This window comes from Salvelinus fontinalis, chromosome 11 (assembly GCF_029448725.1).
Source record: "Salvelinus fontinalis isolate EN_2023a chromosome 11, ASM2944872v1, whole genome shotgun sequence".
Taxonomy (NCBI): Eukaryota; Metazoa; Chordata; class Actinopteri; order Salmoniformes; family Salmonidae; genus Salvelinus; species Salvelinus fontinalis.
Window position 1 is genome coordinate 27,274,999 of NC_074675.1, and position 24,232 is coordinate 27,299,230.

General features: G+C 44.1%; 1 protein-coding gene across 6 annotated transcripts in view; it reads right to left on the bottom strand.

Annotated features, from left to right (window-relative positions):
* Positions 1–443: 443 nt before the first annotated feature.
* Positions 444–24,232, bottom strand: part of LOC129865410 (rho guanine nucleotide exchange factor 11-like) — a 29,981-nt gene continuing 6,192 nt past the window's right edge. For 2 of the 6 annotated variants that reach the window (XM_055938197.1, XM_055938196.1), the window contains 39 exons: positions 24,102–24,206; positions 23,956–24,005; positions 23,768–23,825; positions 23,412–23,605; positions 23,141–23,212; positions 22,659–22,766; positions 22,479–22,527; positions 22,350–22,387; positions 22,012–22,107; positions 21,776–21,844; positions 21,572–21,676; positions 21,380–21,478; positions 21,068–21,110; positions 20,852–20,948; positions 20,478–20,600; positions 19,316–19,339; positions 16,244–16,373; positions 15,852–15,945; positions 15,632–15,661; positions 14,237–14,366; positions 13,930–14,133; positions 13,704–13,754; positions 13,462–13,610; positions 12,204–12,344; positions 11,810–11,886; positions 10,099–10,224; positions 9,896–10,013; positions 9,497–9,645; positions 9,022–9,097; positions 8,598–8,780; positions 8,227–8,308; positions 7,983–8,063; positions 7,749–7,807; positions 7,441–7,611; positions 7,096–7,329; positions 5,119–5,217; positions 4,474–4,805; positions 4,167–4,299; positions 444–3,973 (listed from right to left, as the gene is read on the bottom strand). In XM_055938197.1, the coding sequence (XP_055794172.1) occupies positions 3,933–3,973; positions 4,167–4,299; positions 4,474–4,805; positions 5,119–5,217; positions 7,096–7,329; positions 7,441–7,611; positions 7,749–7,807; positions 7,983–8,063; positions 8,227–8,308; positions 8,598–8,780; positions 9,022–9,097; positions 9,497–9,645; positions 9,896–10,013; positions 10,099–10,224; positions 11,810–11,886; positions 12,204–12,344; positions 13,462–13,610; positions 13,704–13,754; positions 13,930–14,133; positions 14,237–14,366; positions 15,632–15,661; positions 15,852–15,945; positions 16,244–16,373; positions 19,316–19,339; positions 20,478–20,600; positions 20,852–20,948; positions 21,068–21,110; positions 21,380–21,478; positions 21,572–21,676; positions 21,776–21,844; positions 22,012–22,107; positions 22,350–22,387; positions 22,479–22,527; positions 22,659–22,766; positions 23,141–23,212; positions 23,412–23,605; positions 23,768–23,825; positions 23,956–24,005; positions 24,102–24,206 (4,220 nt within the window). In that variant the 3' untranslated portion in view covers positions 444–3,932. The other 4 variants (XM_055938199.1, XM_055938194.1, XM_055938193.1 and 1 more) reach the window with 4 other exon arrangements.

Below are 24,232 nucleotides of genomic sequence, written 5' to 3' on the forward strand. Positions count from 1 at the left end.
AAATACAATTGAGATGCACCAATCATGTCATGGCCCTTGGGAGACAGATCAGTTAGGATTTCTCCTATTGAATAGAATATTTCCTAGCCCCAAAGTTTAATACTTGGCTTACTTGATTCCTATAAAGGAATGTAGGCCGCTAGACGAATGTCCTCCGTCTCATTCGGTTCAAGGGCAAGTCTTTCCAGGTCACACCAGTTACTAAGGCTGCCGCTCACTGTGATCTCTACCGGGACGTCTCTCCTCAAAGTGGTCGACTTCAATACGGGTATTGAGCTCGAGCGAAATAGGCCCGATATTTCTGTAGACTCAACATTGGATATAAAATGTGTGTATACATATGCTTTGGGGTAGCTGCATTTGGTCAGGATCTATACATGTTCAAGGTAGAATAAGTTTCTTTTTCACATCAGCCAGGGAGAGTTAGGACTCAAGTTCCGGTCTAGGACTTTCAAACAGTTCTTTTTAATGTCACAAAACACATGACTCTGAAACATGAGTTCATTTTCCTTCTGTGCAGCTAACAATCTCACCTTTTTCTAAAACAGGGGAGAAAAAATAACTTACATCTTTTTTTGATCGAATCTACAAAAATTAAATCAAAAGAAAGGACTAAGGCTTTACAGAAGAAAAAAAAGATTCACATATAAAACAAGGTTGTGATTTCTATATTACATGAGTGAACAAGATTTAAACAAGAGAAAGGATCGTTAAAGACCTCTGTATGCATACAGTAGTTTGCACTGTGCAGCAGTTTGCTGTGCAACATTTGACAAAGGAAAGAAACATCAGTTCTAACCTCTGTATGAGCGAGGTGCGTACACAAACTCAGACTTCTGAGAGAAAAACCCCAGTATGAAAAACCCTAAAGATGCTAAAGAAGAGATAGAAAGTACAAAGATGGAGACTGAAAAAAAATGCTGCTCAAGAGGGTAAGTGAATGGAGAGATGCACGAATAGAAGTTAGAAAGTAAGAAAATGGAGGAGAAAAAAAAGTCTGTAATTGTCCACCATGCCAAGTTAAACTGAAAACACTGCATCCCCTCAGAAATCCTATAACACACTGCGGTGTCACACATACACACACATTGTATGCTGCTGATTACACACTTGAACAAGGGATTACATAGGGTTAACAGACTTCCTCTCCCAATAAATACATGTCTGTGCAAAGGGTCTCTCAGTTCAAACGTATGCTACTTGGTATAAACAACCATCCCTTCATGTTTTGGTGTGACAATACGGTAAATACTACTCACGGTATAGTAGGGAAGAGGGGAATTCACAGTATTGTACACACCCAATACAGTAGAGCATTCTTTAGGGAAAAAATGACGACATGATAGACATCTGGGTATTCATTGAACAGGTTTCCTTTTTCGTAGTGGTGATCCCTGTATGTCTAGGAGTAGTGGTGCAGAAGACGACAGCCATTCAGTAGAGAACAGTGCAGTACTAGTGTTGTAACCCTTAATATGTCGCCGCTACAGACAACCCATCCTGTAGCTTAGCAGCTGTACAGAGATACAGGACTGACTGACCCGACCGGCCACCATCTTGGTTTTCCCAAAACAAAACAAAACACCTCTTTCTTCATGTGTGATTACGAAACGTATGTTTCTCATAACATGAAGAATATTATGGATGAATGATGCTTGTGCATGTTGATATCTTTACTCTTTATGACCCATTCCTTCCTCTGGGCCCAGGGCAATAAACCTGAATATATATATATATATATATATATATATATATATATATATATATATATATATATATATATATATATATATATATATATATATACACAATAAACAAAAATATAAAACGCAACATGTGAAGTGTTGGTCCCATGTTTCATGAGCTGAAATAAAAGATCCCAGGAATGTTCCAAATGCACAAAAAGCTTATTTCTCTCAAATTTGGGGCACAAAATGTGTTTACATCCATGTTAGTGAGCATTTATCCTTTGCCAAGATAATCCATCCACCTGACAGGTGTCACATATCAAGAAGCTGATTAAACAGCATGATCATTACAGGTGCACCTTGTGCTGGGGACAATAAAAAAAGGCCACGCTAAAATGTGCAGTTTTTACACACAACACAATGCCACAAATGTCTCAAGTTGAAGGAGCGCGCAATTGGCATGCTCACTGTAGGAATGTCCGCCAGAAATGCTGCCAGATAATTTAATGTTAATTTCTCTACCATAAGCAGCCTCAAACGTCATTTTAGAGAATTTGGCAGTACATCCAACCGCAGACCATCATGTGTAATCACCGTCTCAGGGAAGCTCATCTGCATGCTCGTGGTCCTCACCAGGGTCTTGACCGGACTGCAGTTTGGCGTCGTAACCGACTTCAGTGGGCAAATGCTCACCTTCGATGGCCACTGGCAAGCTGAAGAAGTATGCTCTCCCCGGATGAATCCCAGTTTCAACTGTACCAGGCAGATGGCAGACATCAGTGGTTTGCTGATGTCAACGTTGTGAACAGAATGCCCCATGGTGGCGGTGGGGGTTTTGGTATGGGCAGGCATATGCTACGGACAACGAAACAATTGCATTTTATCGATGGCAATTTGAATGCACAGAGATACCGTGACGAGATCCTGAGGCCCACTGTCGTGCCCTTCATCCTCTGCCATCACCTCACGTTTCAGCATAATAATGCATGGCCCCATGACGCAAGGATATGTACACAATTCCTGGAAGCTGAAAATGTCCCTGTTCTTCCATGGCCTGCATACTCACCAGACATATCACCCAATGAGCATGTTAGGGATGGTCTAGATCAGCGTGTATGACAGCTTGTTCCAGTTCCTGACAATATCCAGCAACTTCACACAGCCATTGAAGAGAAGTAGGACAACATTCCAGAGGCCACCATCAACTATGTGAAAGGAACTGTGTCGCGCTGCATGGGGCAAATGGTGGTCACATCAGATACTGATTGGTTTTCTGATCCACGCCCCTGCCTTTTTTTTTAAAGGAATGACCAACAGATGCATATCTGTATTCCCAGTCATGTGAAATCCATATATTAGGGCCTAATGAATTTATTTCAATTGAAATGAACTGTAACTCACTAAAATCTTTGAAATTGTTGCATGTTGCGTTTATATTTTGGTTCAGTGTGTGTGTGTGTACACACACCGTTCTTCGATTGACCTCCATGGCAGGCATACTGTAAAGCAACCAGTAGTAAGGAACTACCATCTAGGCTCAAACAAGGTGCAGCTTTGACTCACAATGGAGCCGGTGATCTGTCCAGTTTCCAGTCCCTCACTAATGCAATCCGTTGTGGAGTATGGATACGCGACAGATGATGTATTGTGGGTAAAGTGCTAGGGTCCTTACATTGTCCTGTTCATCTGTCACTTCTCAACGCTCTCCCTTGAACCATCACTACTTCTTTCAAAGTATACTAACTTCTCCTTCAAATGTAACCAACCTTACTTCCATCCAACATCTCATCCATGGCATTATTACTTGCCAATTTAGATTCTGCCCACTCTCCACTTTCATTATGATCTATTTGCTTCTTCACACATTTCCATCACTTGTTCTCTACTTTTCAGTCTCTTCCTTTTTTGTCCTTCATCTGTCCATCCTCTCGTCCCTGGACTCCCTCTGACTCCACAGAGGTCAGAGTTCACCCTGAATCCGTGTTGGGGGCAGATCATTGGGTGTCAGGGGGCCGGGGCCATCAGTCCTGCATCACTTCCTGGTCTCCCAGGGCAACACCAACGACATCACAGTACTTCCTGGATCCTGCTCCTACGAGCAGTGTATGCTAGGATTGGGCTGAGGGTTAGGGGTGGTAGGGGGTAGGGGGTAAAGGCTGGGGTCCCAGTCCATCAGTGTGTGTGTGCGTATGTCTACGGCAGAGCAGGGGTGAGTCTTGAGAATTCCTATTTGAGATAACATCTTTAGAATCCAGTGGAGAGGATCTCAGGCTTAGCTGGCTCTGCTGGACAGACAAATAGAAACAGAGAGAGTGAGAGGCTTATCAATAACAGAACAGAGAATTGATTTAAACCCAAACAAAAACAAGAACTCGGCCCATTGAATTTTAAGGTTTGAGAAATGCCTTTGCGAAAAGGTTGTATCCAGACCATATCTTTCAACACATGGTGGGAATGACCCTTGACCGCTGAACTCACCATCCCCTGGGTCCCGGTCCAGAGACGGCGTCGTGACGACGGCTTGCTGGTTGCGAGGGAGGTCATCTGACTCCTGATTGACAGGCGGCTCTCTTAGTGTTTTCAGCAGCTGGTGATGAGCTGTCTCGATGTCCTGTTGGGGTTATGGGGGAAAAAATAACAAGTAATAGTTAGCATGGAAATAATGTCAAAATGTGTTTTCAACTCTGGGTTCTAAATTGTGAGTGGGTGAGTAGATTCTTCTGTTTCCCAAGTAATAGCATGTCACATCTGTGTGTGTGTGTGTGTGTGTGTTTAAACTCCTTACCCTCAGCTGGTGCAGCTTGCTCATCAGCTCCTCGATTGTGTGGAAAATCTCATCCACATGTTTGATCACATGGCTCTGGAGGACCTTTTGTGATTGGCCAAGCCCTACCTCCTGCCTCGGATTCCCTGGCTCCGATTGGTCGCCCGCAGACAGGGTGGAAGAGACCTGCCCTTCTTCCTCATGATGCTGTATGTTTGATGACATCACTTCCTGGTCCAGATCAGGAAGTTCAGTGGAGGTCAGGGTGGGGGGATCAATGACCTCATCTGTGTGACTCTCATCCAGCAGTCCGTCTCCCTGCTCTGTAGGCATCACCAGGTAGAACACGTTTCCTACAGCACAGTGGAATTAAAGGCGACAGTCAATCTTCATGGTGAATTGACAGTAGAGCTGTGAAATATTATAGTATGTGGCTAGTGTGCTTGTGGTCAGTAGGTATGAATTGGAAAACGTTTAAAAATGGAAAAACTAAAAACGAGTGGACAAATTTAGGTAGACCCAAACTATCTGCTTTTCTAAAATGTTCTCTGGACACGACCCTGGTGTAGTAATCACAAAACATTCTCAGACAGAGAGCCAGGGACCTAAATGGAAGATATTCATAGGGTTTGAAGAGGACAACTGGACTGTCTACTGGAGCATTACCCCGTACACTGGCCCCGCCTCTCGGCTCAGGTGATTGGTCGGAGTGGAGGTTGACATCAGTGATGTCATCAGGGATAGAAGGAGAGCCCGCAACCACAGCTGTGCATAAGAGGACAGATGGCGTGAAAGAGAGTGTGTGTGTGTGTGTCAGACAGTATACATTTATGTGTAGGGGCGCATGGTAGTGTCATGGGGGTGAGAGTGTGAGTGCAAGTGAGGGAGATGTGATATTGTTTGATGGTGTGAGAAGAAAAAGGAGGCGAAAAGCAAAACAGAGTTGTGGAAAGAGGCAGAAAGACAGATCAGAAGAAGAGCACCCGACCAGTTGAATCACAGAGCTTCGTGAACATGCCAAGAGAAAGGAGTGTGTATTATCAAACAATTAGAGGCATTCAGTGGTGTATAGGGCTGACCCTATTTACTTCAATTATTAGGTAGAAAGATTTTTTCTGTCGAGCAGTCTAAAATATTTGAGTTTTTCTGGCATGAGACACCCGTCTGATTCACGCCTGTCTCAGTGGACTAATCCATTGGAGGCCGCGGGGATGGCACACCAGTATCACCAGTAGTACATTTACCGTTAATTACCATCAATGCTTGTTTGGTTATGGTAATTTCTGTTCAGAAATTCACTATATTATTATTACATTCTTTTACCGTTCTCATTGTCGGAGTGGACACGTTGTCGGACACTTTGTTTGCGGACCGCACTATCCAGGCTATACTTGTGACGAGTTTTGGTTTATTTCGTTCCATTTTGGACACGCACCTGATTATACACAGAAGTAGGCATAGGCTACCTGGCCTGCGCACAAATGTAGGCCTATAAATGTGCCCTATTGGGGATCTGATAGTAGTTCTGATTGTCTTAACTGACCACCACTGTAGAACATCTCAAAGTATTTTTTTCTTTACCTCAAAACAGCAAGTAAACTAATTCTGTTTTTACAACCATTGAGAATGACAATAGCTCCTCGATGTAGCCTATTTGAAAAATCTTTCCAGCTCTCTCCCTTTCGATAACCACTCAGCATGAAAGGGGGGGAAAATGTAATGCTCTGATTCGGTGGAAACGTGATAAAAAAATAGGCCTACCTGATTACTTTTCATCGCTTGCGCAAATAGCCTATAACTATGTCTTTCCGAAGTTCACTGGAGCGGGAAACACTGAGGGCCCAGAATATTTCACAGAATGTTGCAAGTTTGCTAGCACAAGCAGGACCCAAGTTAATAGTTTCAAGCTCCTTGCTGACAGGCAATGTGTAGCCATTGTGATTTATAGGATTTTTTATTTATTTTTAATTCAGGATATTTTCTACCTGCAGGCTGCAATGTTTTTATTTGTTGGCTTTATGCAGGCACGTTTATTTTTTTATTTTTTTACATAGTTGTCAATAGAAGTTACTTTTATAATGTTTTACTAAGCACATGATGATTTAGATACAAAGAGTTTATTATAAAAGAAATGAAACCGTTCCACGAAAAGGTGCAAAAATCCGAACTGCCACGCACATCAGTAGAAATGGTAAGATAAATTGCCACTCCAAATGGAAAAGCTGGCCGACCCCCAGTGTAGTCTATCAGGAGGGTGAACGGCAGAATCTGTGAAGGCCAGCAGCAGTGGCTGTTTTTTGTCTTCTTCTGGTTAGGCTAAATTTCATCTCTGGCTCAGTCATTTGTGTCTTAATTATTTAATCAAAGTGTCCTTAAAGAATCCGACAAGCTCAGTACATATAGTTGATTTAATTAAAAAACACAGGTTGTGTCTAAATGGAAAAATACACGTTTTAAAATTTCAACCAACTGATTGGTCGAAAGAACAGACAACTAGGTTGACCAAGATTTTTTGGGGGTCGGGGACAGCCGTAGTGGAGTCAGACTTGATTTGACCACTGTAGACACCAAGAAACAAGCAGTCATTTAACTAAAAACAGCCAGAGTTATTAGGTTGTTGTCTACACCTTATGTCCCCATTACCTTTCCTCACAACATGCACACTGGGGGACCCCACCTCCGAGGGCGGGGCTTCTGAATCCTCAGCCTCCAATTGGCTGGGACTGGCACTGAGGAGAGTCTCAGAGGACGCCGGTCTCCGTCTGTCATTGAGCGGGCTCCTCTCATTGGCTGTCTCGTTTGTGGGCGTTCCGTCCGAGTCGTGACTCCACCCAACTTCCTCAAAGTTGTGGAAAATCAGCTGCTTTAGCATCTCCACTGAAACAAAAAATAAATAATAATAAGTCGACAGTTGATTATCAAACAAACATATTCTAGTGACGCAAAAGTATATGTTTAAGTCAAAAGGTCTGTCTCTTTCAGTCTCACCGTCTTCAAGAGCAGCCTCAGCCACTCCAATTTGCCTCTTGACGTAGTCCCGCCCCTCACTGTGGAGGAAAGACCCTGATTGCGCCGTTGGTGTGGTGGGCGTGAGCTCGTTGTCCTCATCATTAGGAGAGTTTGTCCCCATTGAAACGGCCTGCTCCGCCATCGAGTCGTCTAGGGAGATTTAAGATAATCAATATGGTGAACGACACAGAATTATACAGAATATTACTGTATAGAAATGTACTCAGTCTAAATACGATCCACTCCAAAACATATGTATGTTCCCTGTCTGACACAATATCTCTTACCTGATTGGTAGACATGGCTGCCAGTTGAGACAGGGGAAGCATTACCAAGACTCGGGGAGCTGAGTGAGTGAGTGAGAGAGATAGATAGAGAGAGAGTGTGTGAGAGAGTGAGAAAGTAAGAGAGTGAGTGAGAATTTAGTCTGGGCAGTTTTGTTTAGGACCAGTAGTGAATAGACTGCAATGCCATCTTTTCAATGGTAATTGATAGAAACAGGCCAGCTTAGGGATACTCACGAAATAGGTGTGGATCTGTTATTGGTCGAAGGTGAGGAGCCAGCAGCCAATGAGATGGTCTTTTCAAGTTGGTCCTTCCAGCTGTAAAAATAAATAAATAAGACTTAAGAACCAAAGCTTTTCCATGTGATAAGCAAAATGCATTAGTTAAAATGCTAATGATGATAACTCTTGTGTATATTATCTGTAAACTGGTGGACTATAATAGTCCTAGTATAGATATAGCTGGTCTAGATGTGCTCACATGTTTTTCTCTGAGGACGTCCCTGCTACCAGCTCGTATATCTGTTGCTCTGTTGTGCTAATGACGTACAGGGCCTTGTTGTCTGAGGAAGGAATCGCACACGATGAGTGACAGCTGTCAATCATTCAAAAAGCAATCACAGGTTTTTTTGGTATCTCATTAAGGTCTGCATTATCGAAGAGGCATCACTCAAACATGAATACTATGTAATGATCATTATTTCAACATTAAACAAAGTATTGAGATCGTACGTTCTGCTATTACAGATGTCTATTACAGTGTTGTTACACCATTAACAGAAAACTGGTGGTTACATCTAAGCCCAACCACTGACTACTCCACACTGCCTCTCATAACCCCTAACCTCTTACCTGTGGCCACAGAGCGCACCAGCAGTGAGTCTAGCTGGACCACGGGGCTGAAGGAGGCCTTGGTATCCCCGCTACCCCCACCACCTCCCCCCAGCAAGCGGGACGGGCAGCGCAGCAGCAGCCGGTCGTCTGGACCTCTCTGGAGCAACACCAGAAGGTCTGACAACAGCAGCGCCTGGATCTCTGGCAGCGGCAGGGAGAAACAGAACCACATGGTTAGAACCTTCCAGAACAATGCTAACAAAAAACTGGTGGGAAATGGATGCAAGGTTTGTAGAACGTTTGCAACCCAAAAGAGACCAGTGGGGCTTATTAGAGTGTTGATAAAAAAATATTTTTTAGTGTTGACTACAATGACAAGGGAGTTTGACTAGAGACTGTATGAGGTTTGACTCATTAGTGGGGTGTGGTGGGCTTTTCTTACCCAAGGTTTTGTCTTTACTGACTTTCCAGGTGAGAGGACCCTCATGGATCATTCTCTTACTGGTCAGGTCCAGACTCTGAGAGGAGAGACAGAAGACAAAATGGTAGACGTCAGCATCACCAGAACAATATCGTCGGGTATGTCCCAAAAAAAACATCCCTTAACCCAGGTTAAATTACTCAACTAAATATTTCAGATCTATGCGGAAGTCTTTATTCTCTCTCTATGCGGAAATCTTTATTCAATGTATCTTTATTCTCCAGGAGGGTCGCCCGTTGAATTGTCCTGGGGTAAGGGATGTTTTGGGGATTTTCAAGTCCCTCAAGTCCCCCAGTCCCTGATTCCCTTTTTTGTTTAAGCTGGACTGAAGCACGTTTGGGTACACCTTATCATGGAGTTTGTGTTGGAGGACAAATCAAAACTTTGAGAGGAATGTAGGATAAGGAAAAATGAACAAGATCAAATTGGGCAGTACCTTGAACTGTGGCGTGGGGTCCAACCTGCGCTGGTATTGGTTGAGCCGCTGCCGGTGTTCCGTCTCCCTGACAACCTCGTTGACGGCCTGCAGTATCCCCCGGCAACAGGCTTGAGCCTGTTGGAGAGGAGGGAGGTCTGTGGAACCGGCTAAGGGAAGAGAAAGACGTTATTCCAAGTGACATGAAATAAGCTAAACTACCATAGCCAAAGTTTGAGTCAATAGCTAGTAGCTACTGGTCTGCTTCTAGTTAGCTATCACGTGAGTGAGCAGTTACCGAAAGCCTTTCATCAAAACAAACAGGGTTACCAAATCACCAAACAGTAACATAATGCTATAGTATGTTATACATTCTCCACTGGTACATCTGTCTGTGTGGTAGAAACCTATCCAACGTACCCTCTGTGTGTTTGAGGATGTTGTCCAGTAGCAGGGGGTACTTGGTGAGCCTCTGCGTCTCAGACACCAGCAGATCCTTCAGCTGTAGCCTCCTACAGTGAGGACTGGCCTCGCACTCCTGTTAACACATCAAATCAAGCAATACGTCAATCAAATCAATCCATGAGCAGAGAAGCCATTGCAACTGTGTGCGCGCGCGTTACCTGGATGATGTGTGCGAAGCGGGGGTCTTTGCGCTGTTTGTTCTTGATGAGCTCCAGGGCCTGAGACTGCTGACTGCACAGGTGGGACGCCTGCTCCTGAAACTCCTCCCCCGCCACGCCCTCAAACTACCAGAAAGGTACACACCAACGTCCCATTTAAAATACACCACAATTATCCCTAGGCATTGTTTTTTTCTTTCTCTGATTTAAATCTATTTGGCAGGTATTAGCAATAGCAAAGTCTTCAAACTAGGAATGGGCATTTGAAGTTATCAGCCATTTTTTCCCCTCAGATAACCGTACAGTGAATACATTTAGAAAAACAAAAAGCTCTACTTTATTGATCAATCAGAATGATGTTAGGTGCCACAACCGCAGACAGTGCGCAATTGTTTTCAGGGTGCTATTCCGACAGTATTTGGCTTAACAGTAGCTTAGGCTAAAAGCAACAGTGAAAGAGAAGTCTGATGTTCGCCATGATTCGGTTAAAAAATATATAATCTTAAAAATCCAGTGAGAGTTTTGCATTGATCTATGCCAGGTTTTGTGGACCCTCCGTTGGTGCGCACCTGTAGGCTAAATCGCTGATTGAAGTGGGGGAAACAGCATACCATTGTCAGGGCTGACGGGAGGGCTAAATGCGATATGATAGTAAAAACGCCTTTCCATTTAAAACCCGACCCCATAATTAGGGCTGCAAAGCTACCGGTAATTTACCAAAGTTACCGGGATCTTCTGTGATTTTGCTAATGAATAGAAATGTTATGTCAATCTATGGTAATTTATAATTTAATAAATTAAAACACGTTCATATATAGTATTCATTTCTTATATCTGTGTCCATATTGTCCATGAGTTTCTAGTAGATGGACCATATGGTTCAAGACGGGGGAAAAAGACGATTGAAAAAGTCATCTCATCAACAATGGCATTATTTTCAATCAACTCCGCAACTCTTCCAACTATTGACTTTCTCCACAACTGCCACCAGTTTGACGCAAAAAACATTTGACAACAAATGCATATTGACATAGTAAAATAAAAATTGTATTTCATGCTGAAACCTTCAAATTAAACACCAACGGTATTCACTAAGTTGGTTAATATTTATGATAATGATCTACAGCTTTGTCATTCATTTGATAAGGCCACACAGAGGGCCAGAGTTAGACACCGGTGATAATATGAGGTACCCAAAAGGGCCACTAGCGGTCTTGTGATAAATTACATTAAAAAAACAAAGTTAACAAAATGCTGGTAGTTGACTGGTCAAATTTGAATGTTTCCAGCAATCCTACCCATAACCTATGAGAAAAATCACTTTGTAAGAACTGTAGTCTACATTTACAGTGTGCAACTGGAAACAACGTACTGTCAAAGCCACGTGACATCTGAAGCTGCAGTAGCTCAACGTTTTATTAAATTAAGCATTTCAAATGGCACGGTATATCCTTGTGTGTAACAATGTAACATGGACAATTTTTTATTTTTTTATTTATTTTTTTAAATAGATGCGTACACTCACAAGTGTTAGAATACTGACGTCCGTTCGGATATCAGGATATTAGATTAACCCTACCCATCCCTACTTCAAATTGACACAGTTAACAATGCAACACAATCCATCTCACTGACGAATATTGGGGGGGTAGTAAAACAAAGACGGAGAGAGAGAGAGAGACGAAGGGATGACATGGTTAGTTAAACTCACCCTGGCCAGCATGATGTCGCCGATGCCCTGAACGATGGGAGATTCTCTTCTCTTCTTCATGGCTTCGCACAGACTCGCTGTAACACAACAACATTGGAGCAAGGTTGATAAAACACAACATTGGAGCAACATTGACCAAAAAACAATAACTACATTGAATCAACATTGAGCATAAGCATCAATGAGACGGAATGCCACTCAAAGGCAATGCTGCAACATTGCTTCAACATTGCACCTACTAAAACCATTTAAACATACGACATTTACACAGCAAAGCCACTCAAACGGAGAACCCCTTTTATGCGACGTGACCTTATCAGAACGTCAAATCCACATTGCTTGGATACATATCGGCAGGACTGAGAAACACGCACAGAGACACACAGTGACTGACCGTGGAGCTCGTAGACCTGAGGCAGGTTGGGGAAGATGCAGGCCAGCTCGTCAGAGCTCAGAACACACCTCATCTTCTGGAAGAACACCTGATCCAACACCCTGAGTGTACGCAGGTGAGACGCCTCCGTCGTCAGCAACTCTGATAAAGGAAGGGGGGGGGGGGGGGGAGGAAGACGAGACTAAAAAGGGGTGTAAATATAACCTCTCCTCTAATTTCCATCTGAAATAACAGTCCCATAGTGGTGGGTGTCTGATAGAATCCTTTGGGCTTTTCGCAGCTATCTTTAGAGCGGACAAGGCTTACCGTAATTGCTGGACTATTAAGCGCACCTGAATATAAGCCGTACCCACTGAATTTTTAAAAAATATGTATTTTGTACATAAATAAACCGCACATGTCTATAAGCCGCAAGTGCCTACCGGTACATTGAAACAAATAAACTTTACACAGCCTTTAAACGAAACACGGCTTGTAACAAAAATAAATAGGCTTTTAAACGAAACACGGCTCGTAACAAAAATGTAAAAAATAGCAGTAAACAGTAGCCTACCAAGAAAGTCAAACTTCATTGCGGTGGCGATTGTTTTGGCTTTCAGTCGGATCTGCACAGTTGAAACACCTCGGCCGTCTGCTCTCTTGTGTGTTGCCCCAGTCTTCAAGCTCATTTTCTAGTTCGGGCCATCTGCTTTTCTTCTCTGAAAGCGTTTGTTGTCTTTTTGCACAGTTCCTCACGCTGCTGTTTCCAAAGTCTTATCATCAACTCATTAAGGCCAAGCTCCCGTGCAGCAGCTCTATTTCCTTTTCCAACAGCCAGATCGATCGCCTTCAACTTGAAAGCTGCATCATATGCATTTCTCCGTGTCTTTGCCATGATGAGGGTGACAAAATGACTACCGTAATCAAAGTGATGGGAAGTTTGAGCGCGCTCGATTTACGTCCATTATGTGACGAAGCTCAGTTTTTTGGCGGCGTGAATCTTGTGAAAAAAATAAAAAATCATAAATTAGCCGCGTCATTGTATAAACCGCGAGGTTCATAGCGTGGGAAAAAAGTAGCGGCTTATAGTCCAGCAATTACGGTACGTGTTGTATATACACGGGGTGATTTCATGTGTTAACTAATCTGATAGACAGTGGTCTTTAGAGGATACGGGCCCAATTATAGTATAGCAATGTCACGTGTTACTCTCAGCCTTGCACATTCCTCTGTTTCTAGACAAAGCCTGGTCAATCAGTGTTTTTTAAAAATGTTTTACCGTAGATGACAGCCTGTCTGTCCACCTCTCGGGGACAGAGAGTAGCCAGGACCTGCGGGGCCACCGTCTCTTGCCAGTTGTGACTGTCCACCACATCCTCCTCTAGGGCTGGGGCGTCAGGGAGCAAGGCCACCGGGAACTCCATACTCCTAAACACAAATACGCACGCGCACACAGATATTCAATACACTTGCAAGTCCCTCAACAAAGCTTAACACATTATAGTAGTAAGGTCGACTTACTTTCTTCTGGAAGACCGAGGGGTGTACGGAGGGGTGGGGTTCTCGCAGGATCTGAGGAGAACAACACACAGATTTGCTTTATATTCAATGCTGCTGCTCAACCAGTCTCTAGGAGTGTGGGATTCATAGTTCCAAAGGAGTGTGGGATTCATAGTTCTAAGGGTGTGTGTGTTTGAGCAGTGTGCATGCTCCAGATCTTGGATTTGGGTGTGTGTTGTAGTCTCACCGTGCTGAGCTGCTGGAGGCAGAGGAGGTGCTGTGGTGTAAGGGTCTCAGGCCCGGCCCTTCACTCTCCTCTCCACAGTCCTCCATGTCCACGTCGCTACGGGACCGAGGGACTGTCTCCGCCCCTGAGGACCCGCCCCGCCGACGCCCCTCCCCCTGCGCCTTCAGAGACTCACTACGAGCCAGACGCATCGACACCGTGGGGCTGAGAGTGAGAGACACAATTCAAACACATGCACGGGTTTGAACACACTAAGAATTTTTCAAAGGGTCAAGACACACACACTCTCCCTCCCTCCCTCTGTTACCTGTCCATGCTGTCCTCTCCCAGGCTGCTGGAGGACAGTCTCGGAGGGTCTCCCTCAGCCCCCTCCTCCCCGGGGATCTCTGTGTGGTTCTCAAACTGCTGGATGATGTTCCTCACACTGCCCGGACGCACTGAGGAGAGGAGACAGGAGACACAAAAAGGACAGGTACATTGATTGATGTTCTATCAAACGTAAATTTATAAAATGACATACACTGAGTGTACAAAACATTAAGAACACCTTCCTAATATTTTTTTTATACTTCAGAACACCGTTAATTGGTCAGTGCATGGACTCTACAAGGTGTCGAAAGCGTTCCAAAGGGATGCTGGCCCATGTTGACCTCATTGCTTCCCACAGTTGTGTGAAGTTGGCTGGATGTCCTTTGGGTGGTGGACCTTTCTTGATACACACGGGAAACCCAGCAACGTTATATGGTTATTCACACAAACCGGTGCGCCTGGCACCTATTACCATAGCCCGTTCAAAGGGGCACTTAAATATTTTGTTTGACCCAGTCACCCTGTGAATGGGACACATACACAATCCATGTCTCAATTGTCTCGAGGCTTAAAAATCCTTCTTTAACCCGTCTCCTCTCCTTCATCGACACTGATCAAGGTGGATTTAACAAGCGACATCAATAAGGGATCATTGCTTTTACCTGGTCAGTCTATGTTAGGGAAAGAGCAGGTGTTAATGTTTTGTACACTCAGTGTCAATCAGCAGTTGTCAAAAAGTGCTTTACAGATACCCAGCTTAGACTGCAGAGAGCAAGCGAAAACAGTAAAATATGTATGAACGCATGACTAAGTCGCTTTGGATAAAAGCGTCTACTAAACGGCATTTATTATTATGCAGTGCCTTCAGAAAATATTAAGTATATTATTGAATCTGCTTGAAAATCTGTCAAGACCTGAAAATGGTCGTCTAGCAATGATCAACAACCAATTTGACAGAGCTTGAAGAACTATGAAAATAATAAAAAGGGCAAATGTTGCAACAATCCAGGAATGGAAGGCTCTGAGAGAGACTTACACAGAAAGACTCACAGCTGTAATCACTGCCAAAAGGTGAGTCTAACACATATTGACTCAGGGGGTTGAACACCAAGATGGTGTTATTTTTTATTTTGTTTTGTTTAGAAATGCTAGAATTTTTCTTCCACTTCGACAGAGTATTTTTTTGTAGAATGTTGACCAAAAAAATGACAATTGAACCATTTGAATCCCATTTTGTAAGCACAACATTTGGAAAAAGTCCAGGGGCGTGAATACTGTCTGGAGACACATAATATTAATGCTTTAGAAATTAGCTTAGAAAACACAGAAGAAAAAAAAATGCAAAAGGAAAGATCTAAAATTATACATAAAAATACATAAATGATATATATACCTTCAGTGGGAGACAAAGGGACATGGAACGCTGGAAAATCAAAGTGAACCAAAAGAAACAATGAAATCAGAACGATGGAAAAGTCTTAGATCAATCATTTTGAAATCCTCTAAAATAAATCAATAAGACTGAAAACAAAGGATGAGGTCAATGGAATTCAATTATACTGTTAGATGAGAACAAAAAGTGTGTATGTGTGTGCGTATATATATATATTTACTGGACTGAGAGGTGCTCCTGGGCTTGCCGATATACTTCAAGATGGGGTTTCTCTTCCTGTCCTCTCCATCCTTCTCTTTCTTTGAACTGCTCAGCTGTAGTAAACATAAACAAAGAACACCGCTGGAAAATTGGATAAACTGGAGTCGAAGCAAAACTCCCACAACACAACGTTTCATACCCTATAACGATGAACGGTAAGAGAGGAATTAGACCGAACATGTGAGACCTCTCGGTTGATCATTACCTCAAGGATGGTAGCTTATGGACTACATCCTCTGCCAATTCAAAATAGCCGGCACAGCTTTGATGTTTCAATAAATATGGCTGATAAGAGAATTACAAATCCATGCGTCGGTGGTAGACAAGAGTCCTGCCTCCTCCCCTCCTTACCTTCTTGGTCTTGGGAAAGAAGGCGAGCCACTTCTCCTTCTCAGTGCTGAGACCTGGGAACACCCTGGAGTCCCTCAGCTTTATGCCTGAGTGACGGAGGTACAGCAGCACCGCAGAGGCTAGACGAGAACTGAAGAGGGGAGGGAGAGGGAAGGAAAAAGAGGGAAAAACGGTAGGAGGAGGAAAGAGAGGAGAGAAAAACGGTAGAAGGGGAGGAGAGAAACGGGGGAGAAGAAAGATACACAAAGAAAGGGGAGGGGGGTAGAGAGGGAGCAAAAGAGAGTGAGAGAGAGGGATGGGAAGAGAAGGGAGAGCGAAAAAGCGAGAATGACAGAATTGAGGGGCATCATCATGCCGAACAGAGTAGTATTTTGAGTCAGTCATGCTCCAGAGTAGTATTGAGTCAGTCATGCTCCAGAGTAGTATTGAGTCAGTCATGCTCCAGAGTAGTATTGAGTCAGTCATGTTCCAGAGTAGTATTGAGTTAGTCATGCTCCAGAGTAGTATTGAGTCAGTCATGCTCCAGAGTAGTATTGAGTCAGTCATGCTCCAGAGTAGTATTGAGTCAGTCATGCTCCAGAGTAGTATTGAGTCAGTCATGTTCCAGAGTAGTATTGAGTCAGTCATGTTCCAGAGTAGTATTGAGTCAGTCATGCTCCAGAGTAGTATTGAGTTAGTCATGTTCCAGAGTAGTATTGAGTTAGTCATGTTCCAGAGTAGTATTGAGTTAGTCATGTTCCAGAGTAGTATTGAGTTAGTCATGTTCCAGAGTAGTATTGAGTTAGTCATGTTCCAGAGTAGTATTGAGTTAGTCATGTTCCAGAGTAGTATTGAGTTAGTCATGTTCCAGAGTAGTATTGAGTTAGTCATGTTCCAGAGTAGTATTGAGTTAGTCATGTTCCAGAGTAGTATTGAGTTAGTCATGTTCCAGAGTAGTATTGAGTTAGTCATGTTCCAGAGTAGTATTGAGTCAGTCATGTTCCAGAGTAGTATTGAGTCAGTCATGTTCCAGAGTAGTATTGAGTCAGTCATGTTCCAGAGTAGTATTGAGTCAGTCATGCTCCAGAGTAGTATTGAGTTAGTCATGTTCCAGAGTAGTATTGAGTTAGTCATGCTCCAGAGTAGTATTGAGTTAGTCATGTTCCAGAGTAGTATTGAGTTAGTCATGCTCCAGAGTAGTATTGAGTTAGTCATGTTCCAGAGTAGTATTGAGTTAGTCATGCTCCAGAGTAGTATTGAGTTAGTCATGTTCCAGAGTAGTATTGAGTTAGTCATGCTCCAGAGTAGTATTGAGTTAGTCATGCTCCAGAGTAGTATTGAGTTAGTCATGTTCCAGAGTAGTATTGAGTTAGTCATGCTCCAGAGTAGTATTGAGTTAGTCATGTTCCAGAGTAGTATTGAGTTAGTCATGTTCCAGAGTAGTATTGAGTCAGTCATGTTCCAGAGTAGTATTGAGTCAGTCATGTTCCAGAGTAGTATTGAGTTAGTCATGCTCCAGAGTAGTATTGAGTTAGTCATGTTCCAGAGTAGTATTGAGTTAGTCATGTTCCAGAGTAGTATTGAGTTAGTCATGCTCCAGAGTAGTATTGAGTCAGTCATGTTCCAGAGTAGTATTGAGTCAGTCATGCTCCAGAGTAGTATTGAGTCAGTCATGCTCCAGAGTAGTATTGAGTCAGTCATGTTCCAGAGTAGTATTGAGTCAGTCATGTTCCAGAGTAGTATTGAGTCAGTCATGTTCCAGAGTAGTATTGAGTCAGTCATGTTCCAGAGTAGTATTGAGTCAGTCATGTTCCAGAGTAGTATTGAGTCAGTCATGCTCCAGAGTAGTATTGAGTCAGTCATGCTCCAGAGTAGTATTGAGTTAGTCATGCTCCAGAGTAGTATTGAGTTAGTCATGCTCCAGAGTAGTATTGAGTTAGTCATGTTCCAGAGTAGTATTGAGTCAGTCATGCTCCAGAGTAGTATTGAGTTAGTCATGCTCCAGAGTAGTATTGAGTCAGTCATGTTCCAGAGTAGTATTGAGTCAGTCATGTTCCAGAGTAGTATTGAGTCAGTCATGCTCCAGAGTAGTATTGAGTCAGTCATGTTCCAGAGTAGTATTGAGTCAGTCATGTTCCAGAGTAGTATTGAGTCAGTCATGTTCCAGAGTAGTATTGAGTCAGTCATGTTCCAGAGTAGTATTGAGTCAGTCATGTTCCAGAGTAGTATTGAGTCAGTCATGCTCCAGAGTAGTATTGAGTCAGTCATGTTCCAGAGTAGTATTGAGTCAGTCATGTTCCAGAGTAGTATTGAGTCAGTCATGCTCCAGAGTAGTATTGAGTCAGTCATGCTCCAGAGTAGTATTGAGTTAGTCATGTTCCAGAGTAGTATTGAGTCAGTCATGCTCCAGAGTAGTATTGAGTCAGTCATGTTCCAGAGTAGTATTGAGTCAGTCATGTTCCAGAGTAGTATTGAGTCAGTCATGTTCCAGAGTAGTATTGAGTCAGTCATGTTCCAGAGTAGTATTGAGTCAGTCATGCTCCAGAGTAGTATTGAGTTAGTCATGCTCCAGAGTAGTATTGAGTTAGTCATGTTCCAGAGTAGTATTGAGTCAGTCATGCTCCAGAGTAGTATTGAGTTAGTCATGTTCCAGAGTAGTATTGAGTCAGTCATGCTCCAGAGTAGTATTGAGTTAGTCATGCTCCAGAGTAGTATTGAGTCAGTCATGTTCCAGAGTAGTATTGAGTCAGTCATGTTCCAGAGTAGTATTGAGTCAGTCATGTTCCAGAGTAGTATTGAGTCAGTCATGCTCCAGAGTAGTATTGAGTCAGTCATGCTCCAGAGTAGTATTGAGTCAGTCATGCTCCAGAGTAGTATTGAGTCAGTCATGCTCCAGAGTAGTATTGAGTCAGTCATGCTCCAGAGTAGTATTGAGTCAGTCATGCTCCAGAGTAGTATTGAGTCAGTCATGCTCCAGAGTAGTATTGAGTCAGTCATGCTCCAGAGTAGTATTGAGTCAGTCATGCTCCAGAGTAGTATTGAGTCAGTCATGCTCCAGCAAACAGACATGAGACACGCGCCGGCTTTTATTACCTGCTCTCCTCTTCGTGCTTCGAGCTGCAACACACAGAAAAACAACCATTAGCTTCTTCTAAATCACTCGCCCTTTTGGCCTTCCACACAAAATACAATTTTTAAGTAAAAACTTGATTTTTATTAGGTCTGGAGGTTATTTCCGAAGAGTCTTGGCCCAGTAAAACAAGGTGATAAAAAAAAAATCCTCGAAAAATCAATGCGACCCATTGAGTGTCTACCTGCTAGCAGTGAGTCATGTGATGGGAATGAGTGGGTGTGTTTAAAGCATCATGTGCCTAGGCGGCCATGGCTAGCCTGCTGAAGCTCCCAGTGATCACACACTGCCCTTTGGTACGGTGCAGTGAGAGGTTGAGCTGGCGAACTCACGGTCACGCGCTTCAATAGCGTTTTATTGGCCACCGGGCGGCTACAACGGCCGACCCGTTGCTAGGCAACCGCCAGGTTCAGTGCTCTGATGGTTACAAACAGTGTGTCCCACTGTAGTTGCTGTTGTGCTTTGCTGACATTGAATAACCAAGAAAGAAAAAAAAGGTAAGCGCAACACAGTATCATCCTTCGTATTGTTTGAAGTTATCATAGTAGTCATAGTATTGCTATTTAAAAAGTGGCCCTGAAACGCTTGTGGCCCTGACATATACTTAATATACAGTGGGGTCTAAAATGATTGACATCCCTGTTTTCAATACCTTTCATACCTCACCGTGCGAGGACACAGACTTTTTAGAAAATGTTTTATGAGCTGGAGAACACAATAGGAGGGATCTTACACCATTCCTTCATACAGGATCCTTCCAGATCTTTGATATCCGTCATCTGCGCTTATGGACTGCCCTCTTCAATCAAACCACAGGTCAAACCAAGATCCACCACCATTTTTTTTTTTACAGTAGACGTGAGGTTCTTTTCTGCTCGCGCGTTCTCATTTCGACACCAAACCCACCGCTGGTGTGCGTGGCCAAAGAGCTTAATTTTCATGTCACCTGACCAACGCACTGGTTCCAATCCAAGTGCATTTACAGGTCTCGGAAGACATGAAAATAGAGCCGTTTGGCCACTCACACCAGCGGTGGGTTTGGCGTCGAAATGAGAACGCGCGAGCAGAAAAGAACCTCATAAGATACACTTTACGTATCATATATCGGTAGACATTCCAACTCACAGTATCTCCCAGAGAGCAGTGACCTGTCTGTCCACCACTAGTCTCTCCTTGGCTGGGTCTCCATCCAGCTGCTGCAGGTCTCCCTCTCCAAACAGAGAACCCAGACCCATCATCTGCTTACTCCTGCAAACAAACACAACACACACGCAATACAAACACAATTAACACACACACACACACACAGCCATTTTCTGCATTTACCACAAGCCTCACCTACGGTTTCATATACACACACACGCAATACAAACACAATTAACACACACACAGCCATTTTCTGCATTTACCACAAGCCTCAAGGCACACCTACGGCTTCATATACACACACACACACCCTTTCAAACAACACAGACACACACTACTCAGTTGGGCAGTACCTGTAATCCTGTATCTGGTCCTGAATGTCAGGCAGCACCTGCTGTTGGAGCTCAGAAAGAGGTCCCCTGATGTCCTCCTGGGCGTGGAGACGACTCTCTGGGACAGGACAACAACACCAGACAGTAAGGCGAACCGAATAACACAACACAGTGCATTCATAACACAAATTGCCCAAACAGTGTAACAACTGTTGACCTATGTTGAGAGTAACTTACCTATATCGGACAGGTATTCTTCTCGTACTCTGATTTTCAACGGCTGCAAAAGAAGAAAAAAAACAAAACATTTAAGGAGCCATTACATAGCCGAGTTCAAGCTTTCTTCACAATCTCTCAAGATGAATCGATGGGCTGAGTAGCAGGGCGGAACAAGGATCAGCCCTCTCCCCAGATCCATGGCATTTTATTCATTATGATCCAAAAGTCAAAACTGATCCTAAATTACCACTCCCACTTTGAGATGCTTGATACCTACAGGCCCTGGTCTAATTGAATGAGATTCATTAATTGAACCAATGAAAGACATACAGCATCAGGGTCCAGGAAGTGGGAGCAGATCTGTGGGGCGAGGGCACGGGCGTCTTTAGGGCTGGAGCCCAGGTAGGCCTCCACCGACAGGTAGAACAGCTGTTGTAGAGACACACACACACACCAGATGAAATCCCATGTAAAAGAAATCAAACTACAGTAAATAACAGTATTCAAAGCCAAAGCACTGACCAGCGGGTTGGGATCCAGTAGCTGGCTGAAGAGGTATCTCATGAACACGGTCATGTGGGCCGGTCGCGACTTGAGAAGTTCTATGTCCTGAAACGGGCCGTCCATCTGGGGGGGGGGGGGGGATTAACACAGTTAAACATACCTACGTGAGACGCAGGGTAGTTAGATGAGGTAAGTAATGTTTGCTGTTGAGGACCATCTCACGTCATTGAGCGGATAGCTGTCGTCCTCTTCCTCCTCTTCCTCTGGGCCAATGATCTGGGCCTTCCCAGCCTGACAAGAGACACATCATGATGATACGAGGCAAATAGAACTGGCATGTGTTTTTGTGTGTAGGAGACATTGTTCACCTCACTAAAGGGTAGACTACAGGTATCTGCAAGTGTGTGTGTGTTCTCACGGAATCGGTGTGTGCGTGCGCGTGTGTTGCTTGGTCTCACCGAGTCGGAGAAGGTGTGTGTGTCGGAGCCCTGTCTCCGGTAGAGGGGGGTCCTGAAGGAGGAGGTGGAGGGGGAGGAGTGGGGGCTCTCACAGGCCTGAGGGAGGAGGAGTGAAAAGGACCATATCTCTCTCCCTCATTCACTTTCTCTGGGATTCTCTCTCTCTGGGATTCTCTCTCTCTGGGATTCTCTCTCTCTGGGATTCTCTCTCTCTGGGATTCTCTCTCTCTGGGATTCTCTCTCTCTGGGATTCTCTCTCTCTGGGATTCTCTCTCTCTGGGATTCTCTCTCTCTCGCTAATGAGTCAGAAATAAAGGATGAGCGCTAACATTACTTACCTCAAAGTCTCCTTCACTTGAATCCCCCGACAACCGACCTGCAGAAACATCAAGACAGTACATCAACTTTTCCTCACACACATAAAAAAAAAACACAAGAATCATTGACAAGCAAAATCCCATAGAAACCTTCTCCTGCTACTACATAGCTGGTCACAGCGTCCAATCGAGTTCCATCCTTGAGGCACAGAGAAACAACAAAGATGTTAAACTGCGGTAATGACAATGTCATAGATAGTACCTATTAGGAACGGACAGGTTTAGATGACTGGTGTTAAGAGTCTGTTGTCATGCACACAGGTATCTCACCAGATCTTGCTGGATTTTAACCCTGACTTGTTGGGCCCGCCGCTTGGCACTTTCGATTCGCTCCTCCAGGGATGGGGAGGGGTTCAGTAACAGCTCCTCCATCAAGTCCTGCGGGATTGGTCAAAGTGACATTATCAGAGGCGCTGATTGGTCAGTGATGAGAACCCCCCCCCGCCGTGATTATTGGTCTGAATAAAGAGCTACTTTCATAAGCAGTGTGTCCTTTCCATTGCATATTTAGTGGTGCACAACATTTTGAGATAGAAATGCAATATATAGAACAGATATGTCTATATTCCAGATGACTGAAAAGTATCCATTCTAAGTGTGTTTGACTGTTTGGAGTAGCAACATTTCCCCAAAGGATTCCGGATCCTGCTTATTACCTACTGATCCCGGGAATCTTCCAACCATGATTTCTGGAAAACCCGGAAATTTGGGGAAAGTTACCGGAATTTTGCAACCCTGTACGTAACTGTTACCTGAAGCTCAGCCTCTCCCTGTTCCAGCATGTTCCTGAGGATCTGAGTGGCGTGTTTCTGTACGTCTAGGTTCTAACACAAACAAACACACAAAATGACAGAGGAGGAAAAGAGAAAATGCTGTGTTATTCAACTCATTGTCGCTTGACCCATGTTACGCAACATCGCTTGCTCATACGGTCGCAGAAATCGTCAGGTTTAGCCTCCCAGCCAGTGTCTAAGTATTAAGGTGATGGTTAAGGTATGGTACTCAGTGATTGAGGGAACTCACCTGTAGTGGTTTGGTGATCCTTTGGGAGGGGGTGCTGGTCAGTCCGGGGGAGAGTGGTGGAGGTGGTGGAGGCGGGGCTTCTCCTCCCAGTGACGTCCGCTGATTGGGTAAGAGGTCAGTGGGGAGGGGATGTAGGGAGAGGGCAGTTGCTGAAGGGGGCGGTCCTTGAAGAGTCAGAGCAACATATGTCCCAGCTGGAAGGAAGGAGAGAACGCGAGAGAGATAGCGCGTGAAAGAGCAACAGAGAGAGGACAAGAAGTGACAAGACATATTACTACACCTAAACACATTTCACAAATGTAGGCATCCTAAGCAGAGCCGTCGCCAACAACGTTAGAGTAACCAGTGACACTCACACTTGATGAGCTTCACCACTTCCTGATGAGACATGGACGACACCAGCGAGCCATTGACCTGAGCGAGATGGAGGGATGGATAGAGAGGATAAGAAAGAGAGAGAAGCACTAACTCCGCTGAGTGTAGTCTCTGATCACGAAGACATAGATATTGGGTTCGCGGTAAAAGTTTGAAAACGAGGTGTAACCTTTATGATTCTGTCTCCCTCGTGGACCCCTGCCTTGACCGCTGCGCCACCTGCATGGAGAGTTATGAGTGACATATGAGAGACTGTCCAGGAAGCATTAGAGAAGACATGTAGAAATGTACGTCTAGGTTCTAGATGGTTCTGACCTGGTCGAACATTCTGCACCAGCTTGATCCTCTCGCCACACACAGTGAAGCCGAACCCTAGCTGGTCCTTCTGTACAACCACACATCTCTGAACCAGACCTTGACCTGAGAGAGAGAGAATGAGGGAGGGA